The sequence below is a fragment of the Geotrypetes seraphini genome, chromosome 16, assembly GCF_902459505.1.
Source record: "Geotrypetes seraphini chromosome 16, aGeoSer1.1, whole genome shotgun sequence".
NCBI classification, from domain to species: Eukaryota; Metazoa; Chordata; class Amphibia; order Gymnophiona; family Dermophiidae; genus Geotrypetes; species Geotrypetes seraphini.
The window spans coordinates 31,794,971-31,816,975 of record NC_047099.1 but is presented as its reverse complement, the minus strand read 5'-3'; the positions used below and the strand labels follow the sequence as shown (position 1 = coordinate 31,816,975).

General features: G+C 43.4%; 1 protein-coding gene across 5 annotated transcripts in view; it reads right to left on the bottom strand.

Moving 5' to 3' along the window:
* Positions 1-22,005, bottom strand: part of GNB2 (G protein subunit beta 2) — a 212,245-nt gene that overhangs the window by 16,202 nt on the left and 174,038 nt on the right. For all 5 annotated transcript variants that reach the window (XM_033923772.1, XM_033923771.1, XM_033923776.1 and 2 more), the window contains 3 exons: positions 21,649-21,755; positions 18,610-18,673; positions 4,366-4,528 (listed from right to left, as the gene is read on the bottom strand). In XM_033923772.1, coding sequence (XP_033779663.1) covers positions 4,366-4,528; positions 18,610-18,673; positions 21,649-21,755 — 334 coding nt within the window. The remainder of the gene's footprint in view (positions 1-4,365; positions 4,529-18,609; positions 18,674-21,648; positions 21,756-22,005) is intronic.

Sequence of the window (22,005 nt, the reverse complement as noted above, 5' to 3'; positions counted from 1 at the left end):
GCCAGAAGGTTAGACACCCACCGGAGGGAAGCACAGCATGGAGGGAAGGGAGACAACAAAGATAGGGGGGAATGATTTTATTTTCAAGTTAGTGTTTGAATTGTGTCAATTTTGAGCATTTGAATCTGCTGTCTATCTTTTGCACTGCTCAGGAAGAAATACATTTGTTTCTTTTGCTCTGGGGGTTGTACTGCACACAGAATCTTGAATCTTAGGGTGTTTTTTTAAAAATATATTCGTTCTTTCAGTTTTTGGTCCCGGGTTTGCATAGGGGTTATCTGTGCCATTTTGATGACGGCTCTGCACGGGGCAGGAGCGTAGGATGATTGATCCTGCCCCATATTGCCGCTAGACCACCAGGCAAGGTCCGATGCAGAGTTTTGGGTAAAAAAAAAATTTTTATCGCGAATAACCGAATCCGCGGGTACTGAAACCATGGATTCAGAGGAGTTACTGTATAAGGATATTTAAAGAGGAAGTTTCTAAGAGATTAACGATAGAATAAATCATACGAAGTCTGTAGAAACACTTTTGTACTACCGTACTGATCTGTTGATAAGTTGTTATCTAAAGTCACATCAAGTAACGTAATTGTAGTAATTGCAGTGGAATTTAAACAAATGGGAGAGATTTTCTTACATTACTGGACAACAACATAATTTTTGATTTAGAGATGTCTAGAGAGAGCATGTTATCATTTAACCAGTTAGTTATATGCTCCAGTTTTTTTGTTGATCTCTTGAATATCTAATGGATCTTGATTTATTAGATGAAGCAGTTGAATATCATCCGCATAAGCACAGATAGTGAATCCTATAGATTGGCTCAAAGTCATTAAGGGAGCTAGAAAAATATTGAACAGAAGTGGGGATACTATTGATCCTTGAGGTACCTCATATTCCTGTGAACAGGAGTCTGATAAACCTTCCTTTGTTATGACCTTGTAAGAGCGATCTGAAAAGTAAGAAGAAAACCAGTCCAAGGCATTTCCTGAGATTCCAATAGATTGAAGTCTTATGAATTAGCAGATGATGATCAAGTGTCAAAGACTGCCAAAAGGTCTAGTGAGATTAGTATCATTGATTTCCTGTGGTCTAATTCAGTGGTTCCCAACCCTGTTCTGGAGGACCACCAGCCAGTCAGGTTTTCAGGATAGCCCTAATGAATCTGCATGGAGCGGAATTGCATGCCTGTCACCTCCATTATATGCAAATCTCTCTCATGCATATTCATTAGGGTTATCCCAAAAACCCAACTGGCTGGTGGTTCTCCAGGACAGGGTTGGGAACCACTGGTCCAAATGATAGAGAATTGAAGATGTAAGGCAAATCAAAGAGTATTCTGTTGAGTGATTCGGTCTGAATCTGGTTTGGTTAGGGTGAAGTGCATTTGTTTTCTCCACAAAGTCAAAAAGTTAACTAAAGACAATTTTTTCCATAATCTTGGCAAGGAATGGCAGATTAGCTATGGGGAGATAATTTGAACAGTCGGTTTTGGAGTCCTTGAAGTCTTATTTTGGGATGAATCATCACTGCTTTCCATAATTTGGGCATTTTGTAAGATGTTAGACTGTTAGTGATCATAGAATAGATCTAGGGTCCAAAGAATGGAAAGTAGCATTTTCGCATTGTTGGTGAAATTGAGTCAGAAGAGGAACCAGTCAAGTTAGATCAAAGTAGGATGCGCTAGAAGAGGCTCCTGCATTATTGGCAAAATTTTATAAATTCAACGTTCACTTTTTCCCCTTATTGAGAGGATAATTCTCTCTTCAACATGCCTAAATGAAGGGGAAAACAGAGGAATGATCTTCCTGCCTCCTCTGCCACTTCATTGAAGCGACAAACAGCAATTACAACTTCTGCTGTTCCTGTTGACTCGGGCGGATCCATGGACCAAGGTGGGCAGACCCCAGACCTGGACAGTGAGGTATCGTTGAGCCCAGTGGGTCCTGGTGTTCCTCCATGTCCCAGAATGTTGTCGGGGGACACCAACAGCACTGCAGGAAGCGCCAGAGTTACTTTCTCCATTGGGGCTGCTGGTTTCACCCTTGACCCTGGAGGTAGTTCGAACTCAGTCACGTTTACATCAGCCTGCGTTAGCATTTGAAGGAGTCTGTTTCCAGAGGACAACGAGAATGGAAATGGTGTTCAAGATTTTGTAGTACCAGTTTCTTCGGGTCAATTACCTTCTCTTTCATCCCTTAACCCTTTGGAAAAACCAGCAATGATAGATATGGAGGTATTATGGGGAGCAACTGAGAGCTTGCACCAGGTATGCTCCTATTTAAGAACATAAGCGTTGCCTCTGCCGGGTCAGACCAGGGGTCCATCGTGCCCGGCAATCCGCTCCTGCGGCGGCCCCCCAGGTCCATGACCTGAAAGTGTTCCCTACCTAACCTAAAATATCCATACCCTATTCGCTCAATGTCCTGTAAGGTAAACCTCTATCTTTACCCTGTTATCCCCTTCGCTTCCAGGAAGTCATCCAGTCCCTTTTTGAACCCCAGAATTGTACTCTGTCCTATCACCTCTCCTATTTCCTCAACTAAGAATTCAGCTATATAATTTAAAAATTTTTAAGAAAAGATTCAACAACAGACTACTAGAATGGATCAAGTAGAAAAACTGGTCTCAGAAATAAAAGTTTCTTCTAATCAGCAATTGAAAGATAAAAATTTGTTAATAAGGAAAATTGAAAATTTGGAAAATGCTAACAGAAACTTAAACTTGAGACTGATTAACTTTCCGGTTTCCAGATTGCAGTCTCCGAAGGAGTTATTTCAACTATTTCTAAAAACAGTTCTAAAATATCCTGAGACCAATATTCCACCACTACAGAAGTTGTATTATCTAAATTTAGTTAAAGAAGAAAAAAAAATAAAAAGGCAGTACAGTCTGGTGATTTGGATTTCACTGGAATGTTAGAATCATCACAAATCGAAATTTCAGCTAGGGCCACTTTATTGGTGACTTTTGTTTTCATGCAGGATAAAGAATCAATTCTTTATCTAATCTATAGATAGACTGAGAATGTTGAATTCTATGGACACAAAATAGTGATTTTTCCTGATGCTTCAAAGTGGACACAGCCTAGGTGTAAAAAAATTTTGACTTTTCATCAATCAATGTTAAGTTTAGGAGCTGCCTTTCAACTTCGCTTTCCTTGTAAATGTTGTATTACTTATCAGGCAAATAGATATGTCTTATGAACCAGATCAATTGTTATGTTTTCTGGAAGGCAAGGCAGCCTCAAGGACCCCAGACGTAACCGTTGATATCAATCCTGGAGAGAACATAGGTGTATAGGAGTTGGGCTAGGTCAGGTTTGGAGATGTAAGGTTTGATTCTTCTCAGTTGGCAAAGGTAGTAGAAGGAGGTGGAGACTATTTGAGATATGTCCATATGATAAGATTTTGGAGTTTGTGGTGTGAAGAGCAGTCTGAAATGGGGGTAAAAATGAGTTGATAGATTTATAGACACCTGTGTTGTTGAATAACTTGGGTGGTGTGAATTGGGGGGCAAATGCGACAACCTCAGATGACAGGAATTTGCAATGGACATTCCACAGTGATTGTTGAATGGAGGAGAGAAAAGGACTTTACTGGAACTGTTAAAAATCAGAAGAAACGATAGGATACATTGGGAAAAATTTTAATGCGCACGAAGGAGCATTATCTGCTCCTTAAGTGCACACCTTCGGCGTGCACCACTGGAGGCACCTATTTAAAGGAGTAGTACCGGGTCGACTTCCGGGTGGGTGACTTTGATGGCGCCACCGCTTCGCAGCAGCGCATTTCCTGAGAAATCTGAAGGGATTGGGTAGACTTCCAGATGGGTAACTAAGTGGTGGCGCACTTCCTGAGAAATCTGAAGGGAACTAGGTGATCAGGCAAATAAGATAGGCAAGTTTATTTAATTTGATGAATCGCCTATTACAATTTCTAGGCGATGTACATATTATAATTAAGATAGAAGAAACTTACAAAATAAATTAAGTGAGCATGTAAGTGAGAGGGGTACAAGTTCCAGAGCTTTAACTGAGTGAAAAAATATTTTCTCCTATTTGTTTTATAGGTATTTACATCATTGAGTCTTCATGATTTTTGAAAGAGAAAGATAGCTGACAAGTTCCATAGAGAAAACAGGGAGAAAACAAAATCAAAGGTATTTGGCATGGCATAAAGTCATTGTGTTACTTTTTCTACATTTTAATAAATGCCGTTATCATCTGACAGCATTAAATTACCTACTTGTGTGGCTGATTCATCCAGCTTGCCTACAGAAAAACCTGCCAGATCTGAATTGAACATCACAGATCAATCATTAGTCACTATCCCATTCATCACCACCCACTTCTAGCATTTACCTGTGTGCCCTGGTAGCTCCCGGCTCACTCTCACGTTGCCCTCACGGGTCTTCAAGCTGTAGATGGAGCAGATATTGTCCAGACCCCCACAGGCCACAAAATTTCCAGAGGGAGCATAGGCGCAGGTCATAACCCAGGAAGATCTGAGAGGAATTGCATGGACCTGCCCAAAGAGAGAATGCCAGGAAAATGTTACCAGAGAGGAATAGTATACCTATAATCTAAACATCATATTGCAAGGCTATTCAGCTAAGAGGACCTCCAGGATCCACACACATATAAGAACACAAGACTAGTCATACTGGGTCAGACCAATAGTCCCATCTAACCTAGTGGCCAATCTAGGTCACAAGTAACTAGCAGAAACCCCAAATAGTAACATTCCACGCTACTGAAATCTGGGCAATAACAGGCTATGAATTTTTCCTCCAGGAGCTTGTCCAAACCTCTTTTAAACCCAGATATGCTAACCGCTGTTAACACATCCTCCAGCAACAAGTTCCAGAACTTAGCTATTCATTGAGTGAAAAAATATTTCCTCCTATTTGGTTTCTTTTTATTTCCAAAATTTTTATTCAAATTTTGTATAATAAACATACATTCAAACAGGAGAGAATATAATTCTGAAAAATCTGTTGACAAATTATTTAATCACAAAGCAAAGGATATTTCTAAAATTGCTAGAACTAACTATCCCCAAACCCACCCACCCCTCCCCATACGCAGAGAGTGAAAAAAAATCATATCATAACATTCACACAATATACATCCATACGTATCCATTTTCCAATACCACTTAACCATTATCCACATATACTTGAATGGGTGACTACAATCTTTTAAATTTAGCCTTCTTGCCTCTCTTTTCCATTATAGTTGCCTCATATTTCCCAATTAGGCAAACTGAGTTCCACCAAAATTGAAATGATAAAGATGCATTTTTCCATGTTTTCAGAACAGTTTGAATCGTTAACAGCAGTAAGTATTGCTATTAACCTTTTGTAATCATTAGGCATATCAACAGATGCATCAAAGAGATTGAAAATTACTCCAGCATACATTAAGGGAACATGACTCCATACCTGCTGCCCCAAATCATGAACCATAAGACATTGAAATAACATATGATCTAAAGTGCCTTTATCATTACCACAAGACCAACACATAGGAGGAGAGTATTCAGAATGAATCTTGTTTAACAGGAGTCCATACAACACGTCTGACCACAAAAAATAAAGATTGTTTCATGGAAGCAGACTGACAGCATCGACAGTGCTTAATGAATATAAACTTCCATTGATCATCAGATATAGATACAGTTAAGTTCACGAGACCATATATCACGTAAACCATCTATATTACATTTTTTGTTGTTCCAGTTGTATTAATATTTTGTACCACTTAGTGTGATTTGTTTCCCAGTTACGCTTTGTGGTCCTGTAGGATATGTTTTAGATTTTCTTGTTCATTGGAGGGGGAAAGCTGCTTTTGAGGATGGGTGTGTAGGATTATACTAGTGGTTGGGGGGGGGCTGGTTCTTGGTCCTGTTATTATGGTAGAGCTTGGGAATTATCAGAACTCAGATTCCCCAGTTCATTTTGGGTTTGTTGGGCTTGAGAGTCCTGGGCTATCCCTTCCAGTTCAAAAGTAGCTGATGGAAGGGGGGGGGAGGGGATGGGGACTGTTTGGTGATGTACTTAATGTACTTGATATAACATCAATAAAATTGTTTCAACACTAATATTTTGTACCAGTTTGATGCTTCATGACCTAATCCCATAATCATTTTACACAATGAAAGAATGCTTTGGTTTAGATGACTTCACTGAGATTTTCAACCCCCCCCCCCCTTCCTCCTATTTGTTTTACAGGTATTTCCATGTAACCTCTGAATATCGCCTAGTCTTCATAATTTTTGAAACAGTAAAAGAAATCACCAGGATTTTGTAGACCACTACTACTATTTATCATCGCTATAGCACTAAAAGGCGTACGTAGCGCTGTACATTTAATATTCAATAGATGGCCCCTGCTCTGAAGAGCTTACAACCAAATTAGGACAGAGACTGGACATCTCAGGATTGAGGAGTTTCTGGTAGAAGGAATGATACAATGGATATAGGTATCTGACAGTGAGTGGGAGTTAAGAGTTGAAATGTGGGCTCTTAGCTTGGATTTGAAGACTGCTAGAGACGGAGCATAATGTATAGACCTCAATCATATCCCCTCAGCCGTCTCTTTTCCAAGCTGAAGAGCTCTAATCTCTTTAGCCTGTCCTCATGAGATGAGTGCCATCCCCCTAATCATTCTGATTCACTCTTCTTTGAACCTTTTTTTAAATTCAGCTATATCTTTTCTGAGAGGCGGTGACCAGAAGTGAACGCAATACTCAAGATTAGGTCGCACTGTGGAACGATACAGAGGCATCTTCATGTTCTTGGTCTTATAAGCCATTCTTTTCCTAATAATCCCTAGCACCCTGTTTGCTTTTTTTTTTTGGCTACTGCTGCATGCACTGGGTGGAAAATTTCAGTGTAGGTGTATGATGATACACAAACAACTTTAGCTGTGAGTTTTACCAAGGAAAAGGGAGCAAAATATATATCATCCTACCTACAGAGGAGTAAGCATAGGCACAGGGAACTAAAGTGAACTCCTCACACACAGCACTGGTTAAAGAGCAAGGGATTGCAACTGAAGCATAGGGGGAATGATGTCATTTTACCTAACGTAATACACAGTCAGGAGTAGAGCTGAAAATCAAAACACACATTTTGGCTTATGTTACTCAATTTTTTTTTTGTTGTTGTTGTTTTAGGTTTAGTGCATCTATTGCCCAGGTTCCGAAATATACCCTCTGCCGTTTCTATATGCTTCAGCGGCCACGTAAATCACCTTTCTGTCTCACTACATGCAGGATCTGTCACAACAGGTGCGGGTCTCCGACCTTTCTGTCCCAGCATTTCTCCATTTGGCCGATCGATCTCCTCGCTAACTCTGGGATGTTCTACCGCTGCAGTGCCAATTCAATATACACTGCCTTATGTTACTCAATTTTCTAATAAATCTACAACTTAGATTTTCTTTCCCTATGCGGGCAGGGGACTGAAGAAATCTCAAATCTTGCAAGACCATGAGACCTACTTCTCTATTCCATGACTCCTCAAATTACAATCACATAAGAATAGCCTTACTGGGTCAGACCAATGGTCCATGAAGCCCAGCAGACCGTTCTCACGGTGGTAAATCCAGGTCCCTAGTACCTGGCCAAAACCCAAAGAGTAGCAACATTCCATGCTACCGATCCAGGGCAAGCAGTGACTTCCCCCATGTCTTTCTCAATAACAGACTATGGACTTTTCCTCCAGGAAATTGTCCAAACCTTTCTTAAAAACCAGCTACATTAACCGCTCTTACCACAACCTCTGACAATGTGTTTCAGAGCTTAACTATTCTCTGAGTGAAAAAATATTTCCTCCTATTGGTTTTAAAAGTATCTCCCTGTAACTTCATAGAGTGTCCCCTAGTCTTAATTTTAGATGGAGTGAAAAATCAATCTGCTTGTACCCATTCTACTCCACTCACTCCTCCAACTAACACTGCATCAGTAAAATGACTTACCTGTTGCATATGATCATATCTGACAAATGGCCATTCTGATGAGTGGGTGAAAAATTCACCTGCAATAAATATACTGAGGAGGGGATTCATGAAGCAGCACTGGGGCCTTAATTCACGTTATTTAGGCCTTAACACAAGTTAAAAAGCACTAATGCTGCCTGACCTAAAATATCGAGATGATAAAATTTAAGTTGTTGCTGATTAGGCAGTAATGAGATGCAAAATATGCAAATACATGGTTTGCATCTCATTACTATGTAAATGCCCTAACACACCTTGCAGTGATACATCGCAAGCATCAAAGATCATGGTAAAATAACCCCAGCTTTTTGCCAGGACCATCAATGCTCCCGAGCTTCCCACCCCCTTCCCTAGAGACTACTTGTTAAAAAGCATTGGTGGTCGGGGAGGGGAGGAGGGAATCCAAGACATCTGGGAGGCGAGGTCCAGAGGGTCATTGGGCAGGAGAGAGATTCAATTGCTCTTTCCCAGTCCGGAGCCTGCCTGAAAATGGAGACATACTACTAGGGGAACCATTTTCAGGAAGCTACCAGACTGGACAGGTGTAACTGGGCTTCGCTCCCATCCAAAAATCCTCCAGATCCACCCCGACAGACTCCCCAGACCACTGGATGATCTCCCATGGACCCCTGGATCACCACTGCTTTTTTAACAAGTAGCCCCTAGAGAGGCATGCAGGCAGGACTAGGGGGAACCCTCCCCTTGTGGCCCAATAATCACTCCTGGTGGAATTCTGCACGTGCAAGATTGCGGTTCACATAAACAGTCGGGTCTAAGCCAGCACAGGAAGTGACCCGCTGTGCAGCAGTTTACTTTCTCCTCTACTGCACATATCTGCCCTGAATTCTGCACAGCAGATGCAGAATTCTTTACATCCTGAGAGAGTGAGGAATTCTGCATTCACAGAATTTCACGAGTAAATAATCCAGGAATAACGCTGCTAACTAGATAATGCACAGTTAACATGAGGAGCTCCTAGTGTCTCCAAAACAGAAGGCGGTAAGTGCTCCCACATTATTATTATTAATTTTTTTTGCAGGTTTCGTGTGCTATTAGCACCAGACCTGCAAAACCCAGAGAAAAAGGGTCCTAAAATGTGCCACGTTCTCTCATGCGCTAGTCTTGCGTTAAATACATCAAATCCAAATTTTAGCACAGTTTATAGTAAAAGGGCTCTACAGTTGGCAAAAGGACAAACTGGCTTTGTGGGTTGACATTGTTCCTCTTATTTTATTTCTTGATTTTTAACATCATTTTTATATAACTTGCTCCAATATAGTAACATAGTAACATAGTAGATGACGGCAGATAAAGACCCGAATGGTCCATCCAGTCTGCCCAACCTGATTCAATTTAAATTTTTTTTTTTTTCTTCTTAGCTATTTCTGGGCGAGAATCCAAAGCTTTACCCGGTACTGTGCTTGGGTTCCAACTGCCGAAATCTCTGTTAAGACTTACTCCAGCCCATCTACACCCTCCCAGCCATTGAAGCCCTCCCCTGCCCATCCTCCTCCAAACGGCCATGCACAGACACAGACCGTACAAGTCTGCCCAGTAACTGGCCTAGTTCAATCTTTAATATTATTTTCTGATTCTAAATCTTCTGTGTTCATCCCACGCTTCTTTGAACTCAGTCACAGTTTTACTCTCCACCACCTCTCTCGGGAGCGCATTCCAGGCATCCACCACCCTCTCCGTAAAGTAGAATTTCCTAACATTGCCCCTGAATCTACCACCCCTCAACCTCAAATTTTGTCCTCTGGTTTTATCATTTTCCTTTCTCTGGAAAAGATTTTGTTCTACGTTAATACCCTTTAAGTATTTGAACGTCTGAATCATATCTCCCCTGTCTCTCCTTTCCTCTAGGGTATACATATTCAGGGCTTCCAGTCTCTCCTCATACGTCTTCTGGCGCAAGCCTCCTATCATTTTCGTCGCCCTCCTCTGGACCGCCTCAAGTCTTCTTATGTCTTTCGCCAGATACGGTCTCCAAAACTGAACACAATACTCCAAGTGGGGCCTCACCAATGACCTGTACAGGGGCATCAACACCTTCTTCCTTCTACTGACTACGCCTCTCTTTATACAGCCCAGAATCCTTCTGGCAGCAGCCACTGCCTTGTCACACTGTTTTTTCGCCTTTAGATCTTCGGACACTATCACCCCAAGGTCCCTCTCCCCGTCCGTGCATATCAGCTTCTCTCCTCCCAGCATATACGGTTCCTTCCTATTATTAATATTCTAGAGAAGTTAGTCCCTTTGCCAGTTAGTGGAGTGGAGGATTGGTCTAGTAGCCTCAGCACCCTGAGGTTGTGAGTTCAATTCCCACTGCAGCTCCTTGTGACTCTGGCCAAGTCACTTAACACTTTCATTGCTCCATGTTGTGTAAACCACACAGAAAAAGTGGTACATCAAGTCCCATCCCCCCTTTACCCCTTTAGATTTTGAAGATATCCACAATGAATGTGAATTTGTGATTTGTATACACTGCCTCCCCTGTCTGCAAATCTCTTCCATGCATATTCATTGTGCATATCCTGAAAACCTGAAAGGCAAGGGGTGCTCCAGGACCTAGTTGGGAAACACTGGTATAGTTGATCAAACAGATTTTATAGGCTAATTTATGCACAACATGAAAAGAGAAACCCACTCCTCTTTCAGTGTTTTTGAAAAGGTGTTCAGCAAGTGTCGTTCAAAAAAACAAAACTGCTACACTCGACTCATGATTTTTAATATTCATTCATATTCCCTCTTTGCCAAACTCAATAGCCCTAACCAGTTTAACTTGTCTTCAGGAAAAAAAAAGTGTTTATTTTTGCTGCTCTTCTTTGAACTATTTCCAGCTCTATTTCTTTTTCTGAAAAAGCCTTCCTTAAAGAAAGGACTAATATGGGAATCTCGAATGCTTTTCAGTCACCTTAATCCAGAAAGAACAAGATTCAACTGTATCATTTGGGGGGATGTTTATAGGGTTGGGATTTCTTCCTAGAGGACACTATTTACATAGCAATATAGTAAGATAATCTGGCTGAGAGGCTCTGGCAGTCCAGAGCAGGATGTAGCAGCTCTAAACAGGCTCTTCCTCATCCCTGATGCCAGGGTGATTCAGAGTTTCAGCACAGTGCTGCTTATGCTTGCTTTCAGAAACCAGCTGCAGAAATCAGTAGCCCTGGAGCAGGGATCTCAAAGTCCCTCCTTGAGGGCCGCAATCCAGTCGGGTTTTCAGAATTTCCCCACTGAATATGCATTGAAAGCAGTGCATGCGCATAGATCTCATGCATATTCATTGGGGAAATCCTGAAAACCCGACTGGATTCGGCTCTCAAGGAGGGACTTTGGGGACCCCTGCTTGAAGTGTGTAACCCAGGGGTGGGCAACTCCGTTCCTCGAGGGTCGGAATCCAATCGGGTTTCCAGGATTTCCCCAACGAATATGCATTGAAAGCAGTGCGTGCGCATAGATCTCATGCATATTCATTGGGGAAATCCTGAAAACCCGACTGGATTGCGGCCCTCAAGGAGGGACTTTGACACCCCTGCCCTGGAGGCTCTCTGTTGCAGTTTTAGGGATTTAGAACAAATTTTCTTGCGCTGCGGCACTCTAAACATAGTGGCCGTGGCTTGAGGCATCTGGAAGTGTGTAGATGTCGCCGTGATGACATCACGTGCACGCGTGACATCATCATGTTGATGTCCACGCATGTGTGAAGGCCCTCCAGATGGGCCCTGAGCTACCAGTGGGGGGTGCCAGCAGGGAAGAGGGCCAGAGAGGAGAGGCGCCGGCTGATTGCCTACAGGACGTGCCTCTCACTACAAGACCTCTCCTTCTCCCCAGTGTGCCATGACACACCTGAATTTCAGGAGGCACACTGATTTAGAAGAATCTGCCATGGCAAAGGCCTTATTTTCAGCCAGCAGGGAGAATAAGAACATCTGCCGATTCTCTGTTGATTTTGCTTTGTGCTGATTGCTGAAGACTTCTACTCAAAGGTGAACTTTTTTTCCCCTAGTCCCAGTCCTATGGCAGAATGGAACAGGTTTTCTTCCAGGATATGCTTGCACATTCCACCATCCATCTTTCTCTCGGTCTTTATTTCTCCCAGCCTGGCTGCTGAAAGCACTCCCAAAACATGTTACCATCACCAAGCTTTAGTGTAGTTAAGTTAATCAGGATTTCTACTCTGCCTTTACCTATTCGGTTCAAGGTCAGATTACATTACAAGAGGTTGGGGTCAGTTAACCAGGAAATTACAATGGGCAGTTTTACAATAGAATTGTTAGTACAAGCAGATCAGTACAGTTATTAATACAGGGGAAGATTCTCAAAACTAAAATGCGCCTTTAACGTGCTAGCCAACTGGTTCCAGCCGGTTTAGCATGCATGTATTTTAGCGGCAGATTATCAAAACGGCTTACTGTGGTCTTTTTCAAGTTTCCTAGCAGTCTCCAATACTGCCATGCAAATGTAATACAACAAGGTCATTAATATTAAAATGAGCACTCCGAGCAATTCTCTATCATAACCTCATTGTACCACATTTGCAGGCAAAATTTGCTGACAGGTAGCCTTACTTTCTGATCAGTGCTCGAGTGCTGATTGGCTCAGTCACTGTCATATCTTCCCTTTTTAAAGTCGTGGTTGAGGTTTTGGTACCTTTCCCTTTCCCAACATCAAGTTTGAAGTTGATCATGTTGTGAATGCTCATCCCCAGCGGGACCGTGACTTCTACTTCCTTTGCCGGATCCGTAATGCCATTTAGGACCAAGTCCAAGGTGACATTTCCTCTCGTAGGCTCTCCTACCATCTGTTCCAGGAAGCAGTCCTCTAGCACTTCCAGGAACTTTGCCTCCTTGCCACAGTTGGAGGTTCCCAGGTCCCAGTCTTTCCCCGGGAAATTGAAATCCCCCAAGATTATGACATTACCTGTTTTACATTCTTGTTTAATTTCCTCCATCATTACCAAGTCTGTCTCCTCCCTCTGTCCCGGCGGTCGGTAGTAAAGGCCAATCTTTATGTCGGCATCGTTGTGTCTGGGAATCCTGATCCAAAGAGATTCCAGCTTCTCTTTCTCTTCCACCATAGTTTCTCTCACAGATTCTAATCCTTCCCGAACATATAGGGCAATACCTCCACCTTTCTGCCCCACTCTATATTTTCTGTACAGTTTGTATCCCTGTAGTACTGTGTCCCATTTGTTTTCGTCATTCCACCATGATTGAGTGGTCAGGCAAAGACAAATATTATGCCCTCATAATAGGGGAAAGTGTCTCAGACGACATTATCAACAATTCACTCCCCCTCCCCTTCACAAAGCCGCGGTAGCAGTTGCCACGCAACAAATACTCCGACACCCATTAAATCCCTATGGGCGTCAAAGCGATTACTGCAGCTTTTAAAAAAGGATCCCTTAGATATTTACAAACCATATCCCAAGATGCAATCAACAGTGACTATAGGAAATTAAAAAAAACAGAGTGTTCTTTCTTAACTGTTTTTCTAAACACTTCATTTGAAGTACATTCCATCTGTCTATTCACTCCCCTAACTCTGCGAGTAGCAGTCATCTATTGACCCCCCCCCCCCCCACCAATACGTCACACTCTTCCTTCCTCACTAACTTTGCCTTCTGGCTCTCTTTCTTCATCGAGCCCTCATCCCCAGTAACTTCAACATCCATGTTGACAACCCCTCCAATTCTTTTGCTTCCAAGTTCCTTGCCCCAACATCCTCATTCAATCTCGAGTTGTGCTCCACTACCCCTACACACCAGAAAGGATGCTGACTGGAGCTACTCCTTTCCTCTTAACTGCTCGACCACCAAATTCTGAAATGCCACCCTTTTCCTCTCTGATCATCATCTGATAACATTCACAAATCATCACCCCACCTCTCCAGTCCCAGCCAATCGCAACTTCCGGTTGTATCAGAGGAGAAGCTTCCGCCCACACCCGCACGCGACTGCACGAACACTCCGGCGGCTTTTAACAAGTCTGAAACCTTAAAACATGCTGCAAAGGTAAAGGGGAGGGAGGGAGATGCACAGTCCACGTGAGGGGTGCCGAAAGGCAGTGAGGTGGCGAGAGAGAAGGGTGGATGCTGCGGGGACAGGGCGGGGGGGGGGGTGAAGGGGATGGGGCGGTAAAGGGGACCAGTGGTCCAATGACAGGCATAGATTTTTTTTTCCCCCATGCCATTCTCTACTCTCAACCACACAGCACAGTTACTTACCGTAACAGGTGTTATCCAGGGACAGCAGGTAGCTATTCTCACAATTGGGTGATGTCATCAGCAGAGCACAGGTGCGGAAGCTCGCAAGCAGACTTGCTTCAAGAAACTAGAAGTTTCGAGTCGACCGCATCGCGCATCCGGGAGTGCCTTCCCGCCCAACGTAGGGCACATCTCCTCAGTTCAGATAGCTAGCAGAGAAGCCAACCAGGGGAGGTGGGTGGGTTGTGAGAATAGCTGCCTGCTGTCCCTGGATAACATCTAGACAAGCGTCCTTGGAGCAAAACGCCTCTGATATATAGGAGGAGGACGTGTAGTTTTGGCAGGAGCTGGCTTTAGTTTAGGTCTGACAATAGAAGCAAAGGATTTTTCATGTTCAGACAATTTCTTGGTGGCTGCCTCGATAGATTAATCAAAGATGTCATTGCCTGCACAAGGAATATTGGCCAAGCGGTCCTGGAGATTAGGGTCCATGTCAATGGTACGAAGCCAGGCAAGGCGACGCATGGCTACAGAGCAAGCAGCTGCTCGGGCAGACAATTCGAAGGCATCATAAGACGACTGAAGGAGATGTAATCTGAGTTGTGATAAAGAAGCAATGACTTCTTGAAATTCAAAGTGTTTTTGAGTATCCAAATAACTCAGAAATTTAGCTAAAAGAGTTATGAGGAACTCAAAATAAGTAATAAAATGAAAATTATAATTGAGGACTTTAGAGGACATCATAGAATTTTCATAGATGCTACGTCCGAATTTGTCCATAGTTTTTTTCCCTTCCCTTCCAGGAGGAACGGTAGCATAAACCTTGGAAGGATGGGACCTCTTTAAGGAGGACTCCACAAGCAGGGATTGATGAGATAACTGTAAGTTGTCAAACCCTAGAGTCCAATTTGCCTGGAACAGCTGGTATGGTATAAGGGGTCTCCAGACATCTGGCAAAAGTCTGAGACAAAAGCTTGTGAAGAGGAAGCTTAAGTGACTGCTGGAGGTTGAGGTAGATGCATGATTTCGAAGTACTCCTTAGAGTATTTGGAACCAGCATCTAATTGAAGATCCAAGTCAACAGCCATCTGACGAAGAAAAAATGAGAAAGATAGCTGATCCGCCAATGCTTTGCCTCGAGAAGGACTCAAGGACGTCGAAACAGCCTGGGTCGAAGATGAAGCTTCAGCAGGAAAAAAGGCATCAAAAGAATATGAAGACTTGGACGAAGCAATCGAAACCGCTGCAGAGAGTGGTGGATACATGGAACACGCTTCCGGAGGCTGTGATAAGCAGGAGCATGCTACAGGGCTTCAAAGAAGGTTTGGATAGGTTCCTAGAGGACAAGGGGATTGAGGGGTACAGATAAGAGTTGACGTAGGTTATAGGGATAGGAGTAGAGATAGGTTATAGAAATAGTCAAGGACCACTGCTCAGGCAATGGGCCTGATGGGCCGCCACGGGAGCGGACCGCTGGGCGAGATGGACCTCTGGTCTGCCTCAGCGGAGGCAACTTCTTATGTTCTTATGCATCCTCGAGGTGTGGAAGTGGAGATCTCGATTGAGGAATCGGTGGTCTAGTCGAAGTAGGCGTAGATCGAGTCTTAGTGGAAGAGGGACATTCTTTAGAAGAAGAACTATGTCTTGAAGTATGCCTCGATGAAGGCCTCGATCGTCGGTGAGAACGGTGCTTGGAAGTAGATCTCGAAGATCGAGGAGACTTCGCCTCGGAGACAGAAGCAGCCGATGCCACCAAAGAATAGATAGGACTGGAGGCTGTAGATCAAAGCTCCAGAGGCTTGATGGAGGAACCTCGATGCACTCTCAAAGTCTCTGCTCCTTGTATAGAGTGTGAGGATCCTGCTGAGGCACTTGCAAAGATTCTCCTTCTTGCTTCACGTGCTTAGATGCGAGACCAGACACTCGCAGAGACTCTGCTCCCTGCAAAGAGTGTGCAAGCTCAGACTGAGACAAAGGAAGCAACTCAACCTCGCGGGAGTCTGCAGAATGCCCAGGCTGGATAAGAGGAAGAAACTTCGGTCCCATATTAGTAAGGAACTGAATGAATTGCTTCTCCAACATGGTCTGAAAAGAAGCCGGCAAGGATTGATCCGCGTCTGAAACCAGACCACCTGCTTTGGCTGGAGGTTCCACCGAGGCAGTGTAAATGTGCTTCGACTTGGAAGTCTTAGGCACTTTAAGCACCACCGCTGGAACTTTCTTTTGAGCTATCTGACCTGAGACAACAGGGGAAGATACAGCAGATGTCGTTGAAGAAAGAGCTGCTGCAAATGATGAAGGTCTGATGAGGCTCGAGGTGGAAGGAGTAGAAGGAGGAGTCTCGGTCGAAGGTGAGACCGAGGTCGCCTTCGAAGTTGAGGGATCGGAGGAAGAATCCATCCCGAAGAGCTTCTCCACCAAAAGACAACGACGTTTAAGGGCTCGAGGTTGAAGAGTAGCACAGCGCTCACACGACTTCAGTTGATGATCCGGCCCAAGGCACTTGAGTCACCTATGGTGTGGGTCCGTAAGGGAAATCGGACGCTGGCACTGGCTACACTTCTTGAAGCCCGTTACTGGCCGGGACATAGAAGGAAAAACGGCCGCTGCAAAATCAAAGCCCTTGGGCTGTGGCCGAGTGGCCTGCCCCAGCAGTCATACGGAAGACTGAAAAATTTTAACTATAAATAAACTAAACTAAACTAAACTAAACCTTGGGTTTATATACCGCACCATCTCCACGAATGCGGAGCTCGGCACGGTTTACAGGAAGAAGGATGAGAGAGGAACTACAGTGGAGAGATTAAAGAGTTAGGTGTAAAGGGGAAGGTGAGAGGCCTAAGAGGGGGGAAATGTTACAGTTTTGAGAATAGCCAGGTTTTTAGGTGTTTGCGGAAGAGTTGGAGGGAGCATGAGGTTCGGAGTGGGGAGGTGAGGTTATTCCAGATCTCAGTGATTCTAAAGGGGAGGGATGACCCAAGTTTGCCTGCATGGGAAATACCTTTTATGGAAGGGAAGGATAGTTTAAAAATTTGGGAGTATCTGGAGGAAGGGGTTGGGGAGTTCTAGGATAGAGGGATAACGACAGGAAGGATGCCATGTAGGATCTTGTAGGCCAGACACGCACATTTGAAGTGGATCCTGGGGATTACTGGGAGCCAATGGAGCTTAGACAGGAGTGGTGAGACGTGATCAAATTTGCTTTTCGCGAAAACAAGCTTAGCTGCGGCGTTCTAAATCCGCTGAAGTCTGTGGAGGCTTTTCTTGGTTAGGCTGAGGTAGATAGAATTGCAATAATCCAATCTGGAGAGGATGATGGATTGTACTAGGACTGCGAAGTGTTTTTGGTGAAAATAGGGTCTGACTTTCCTTAGCATGTGAAGGCTGAAGAAGCATTTCTTCACCAGGGATTGGAGATGTTCATTGAAGGATAGAGAAGAGTCTAAGGTGACACCCAGAACTTTGCTTGAGACCTCGAGCTGTAATGGGGGGCCGGAGGACAATGGGATGGAGGAAGGTAGATGGTCTAATTTTGGGCCGAGCCAAAGGAGTTTTGTTTTGGACTCGTTTAGTTTCATATGCATTGTGAATGCCCAGGAATGCTAGGATTGTGAATGCATTCTTTATGCATGAGGATATGTTTGTGGAGAGGTTAGTGAGGTTCGAGTCGGTCTCAAGGAGGACGAGGATGTCATCAGCGTAAGTGTAAAGAGTTTCAAGGGGGGATAGTTGGAGTAGTTTCAGGGAGGACATGTAAATGTTAAAGAGGAGAGGGGTGAGCCTTGTGGGACACCACAAGTCGGGGTCCAGGGGGAGGATGAGGTAAGTATAAATAAATAAATAAGAAATAAAGTAAGAATAGCGATTCGTGAAGAAAAAAATACAAACCGCGGTTCAGAGAAGGCACGAAGTAACGAAGTTAAACGCAGAGAATCAAAGACGGGCTTCTCGGCTCCACGGAAAACTGAGAACTGAGGAGATGCGCCCTATGCTGGGCGGGAAGGCACTCATGCATGCGCAGTGCGGTCGACTCGAAACTTCTAGTTTCTTCAAGCAAGTCTGCTTGCGAGCTTCCGCATCTGGGCTCCGCTGATGACATCACCCATATGTGAGAATAGCCTGCCTGCTTGTCCTGGGATAACCTTTTTATGGCCCAAGGAATCTTGCCAAAGAATTAGTTAACTGTACTGTAGTGGACACTGTCAATATATGAAGAACCAAACCCTATCTAAGCCGAGGCAAGAAGGGTTGGGGGAGAGAGAATGATGTACACTTACAGTAAAGTTCAAGGCATATCAAGACCCATCTGCTCCTTTTTCTTGGAGTTAGTGGATGAGAGGTATACCAAGTATACACATGGCCTTAGCTCTTGCAGAACAGAATCAGAAGTCATACCTTGTTTGTGGTGTAACTGTCCCAGATGATCAGCTTCCCATCCTGAGATGCACTCACCAATAATCTGAGAAATAAAATAGAAAAATAATATAACAGCATGTAAGCAAACGGATTTGAAGTAAAATTAGAATAGATTTTGGAAGGCAGCAGAATGTTAACAGACAAACAACAGAAGTGGGAGTGTGTGGCGCAGTGGTTAGAGCTACAGCCTTGGCACCCTGAGGTTGTGGGTTCACATCCTGCATTGCTCCTTATGACCCTGGGCAAGTCACTTAATCCCCACTGCCCCAGGTACATTAGATAGAGTGGGAGCCTACCGGGACAGTAAGGGAATAATGTTTGAGTACCTGAATAATTTGTAATTTACACAGAATTGTAGGATATTCGGAATATAAATTATTTTTTTAAAAACCAAGAAAATACAGAAGGGACAAGCGGAGATAAGAGTTACTTTCCTGTAAAAGGGAGGGGAGATCTCCATTGACAAGATAAATCAGTCATACAAATGGATGACTAACAGTGCTAAGATGGAAACTATGGAAATTCTATGAGATTATGTGGAAGATCCCATGCTACAGACCTATATGGGAGCCATCTAAGGTTTATTTTACTATACCTTAGCTTCGATCATGAAGTGAAGGGAGAGAATGTACATTTAACATAGAAACATGATGGCAGATAAGGCCAAATGGCCCATCTAGTCTGCCCATCCGCAGCATCCACTATCTCCTCTCCCTAAGAGATCCTACATGTCTGTCCCATGCTTTCTTGAATTCAGACACAGTCCTCATCTCTATCAACTCAACTAAGAGAATATTCCACGCAGATTTTGGTATCATCTGCAAAGAGGCAAATCTTACCCGACAGCCCTTCAGCAATATCACTTACAAAATTGTAATAGGAGAGGAGAGGCTGTTGGAACAATACAGCCCCATTTTAGACAGGACTTAGAAGTAGGAATTGAGATGTACAGGTCATTGTGTCTCAAGTAAAGAATGAAATGGGCACAAAATTTTTCCCCATCCCCGCGGGAACTCATTTTCCCATCCCCAATAATTATTTTCCTGTGCCCACCCCATTCCTGCAAGCTCTGTCCTCATCTGCACAAGCCTCAAACACTTTAAAATCATAAGTGTTCGACGATCCAAGATGGCGTCAGGCTAGACGCGCTGAGGAGCCGCTCTGAGGACTTTCTCTTCACAAAAATTTCTTAGCGGTTGTCTAAGCGGATGCCTAAGCGGAGGGGCCGTAGCGCCGTTGGTGCCTTGCGGCCCACTGCCACCCCCGCGGTCGGCGAACTCCTCAGACGGATGCAGGGAGCATTTTTGGCGTCGGAGGGAGGCCCGCAGAGGAGTAGCGGCGTCGGCGAGGCCGTGGTGATTCCTCCGGGATTGGAGACATCTTTGAGCCCCGACGTTAGGGCACCGCCCCCGCAGCCACAGTTGAGCAGCTCTCCAAGGGGTAGGGGAACCCTGGATGTCGGGGCCTTGCCTTCCCCTGAGGCAAGTAGTCCATCACAGAGCCTGCTGACAGGAGCTCTCATGGATATGAGCTCCTATGAAGAAACTGAGGAAAAATCATCTAAGGAGAGGCGAGATAGCCTTCAGGGACAGCGACAAGTTAATCAACTGGACGGTGAGCACTATGACACTTCTTTACCTTTAATTTCTTTGGAAAAACCCTCAGAAGTAACTCTGGACTCACTATGGGATCTTATGGCCGGACTAGTGAAGACCATAAGTCCCAAACTTCAGTCAATTGAGGGGAAACTGTCTCAACATTCTACTGAACTTAAAGAACTGAAAAATGAAATGACTGCCTCTAATTCCTCTGTTCAAAAGCTTGAACAGGAAATTAAATCATCTAAACAACTACAGGAAACTTTAATGAAAGACAATATAAATCTTAGGAGAAAGATGGAGAATTTGGAAAACAACTCCAGATACAATAACTTAAGATTAATTAACTTTCCTAGGCTACCATTGACACCACCTAGAGAAATGTTTAAAAGATATTTTCTTGAAGTTTTGGGGGCCTCAGAAGATTCATTGCCTCCTTTATCACGAGTTTATTATTTACCTAATAAGATTAAATTGCTAAAAAAGTCGTCGGATCAAGGATTATTGGATGTATCGGAGTTATTGGAAAAATCTGATAAAGAGGCTATAGAACCAAGTACTTTGATTGTAACAGTAGCTCTCTCTATTGATAAAGTTTGGTTGTTAAAACTATACTTTAAAAATAGACAGAAAGAATTTATGGGTTGTAAAGTGCAGATATTTCCTGATTTATCACGAGAGACCCAAAAGCGTCGTCGTGAATTTCTTATGTTGAAGCCAGGTGTTACATCTTTAGGTGCTACTTTCTATTTACGACATCCTTGTAAGTGTATAGTGCATCACCGATCAGTTAAATATGTTTTCTTTGAGCCTAATCAGTTGACTTCTTTCTTAGCGCTCTCCCGATTGGAGGCAGAAAAACCATAAGCTCTAAGATTATTGATTAATCCCAGCATCAGCCTTCTAGCTAACTTTATATGAAAGAGTGTACATTTTGTTCAATTCTTTTTCTTTTATTTTCGCTTGGATCCAAATTTGAGGACTTGAGCATTTTAGTTTATATATGATCTAAATGTTATTGGAATGTTTCTTGCTCTATGTGGAATTGCTAATTTGCTTTCTGTACAAGTTAATTCTTGATTATGTGATTTAAAAATCAATAAATATATATTTAACATAAAAAAAAAATAAAATAAAATAAAATCATAAGTGTTCAAGGCTAAGTGTGCAGTTAAGGTGGAGCTTACGGGAATGGGACAGCGACAGAATAGAATCTGCCAAAATGTACAGCGGTTCTAAAATACACCTTTGTAATGACTGCTACTGCCTGTTGTTCAAAAAGTAGAATAGCATGGCTTGACTCCACTGTAACTTCAGTTCCTACTGCACTCTCTTCATGTAGAGATGAGTAAACTGTGCTTATACATGGACAGACCTTTATTCTTAAACATCTTTTCCCCATCCCTCCTCCACTCAGTACCTCGAATCAGTGCCCCAGTGCATGGCATAGATCTTTGCCAGGTGCCCCCGCAGTGTGCGCCGTGTCCGCATTTGAATCCGACCCACAGGGTCCAAACCTGCAGTGATCTGAGAAGAATTCAGAAAAAGTCAAGGCATTTCAGTCTAGGTGCAATTTCTGCTTGTTTTGTTACAGAGACACATTGTATCCTTATGAAATAAGAGCAGGAAGATGCCTATTAACCTAAGCCAGTGTTTTTCAACCTTTTTTGGGCAAAGGCACACTTGTTTCATGAAAAAAATCACGAGGCACACCACCATTAGAAAATGTTAAAAAATTTAACTCTGTGCCTATATTGACTATATATAAAGTAATTCA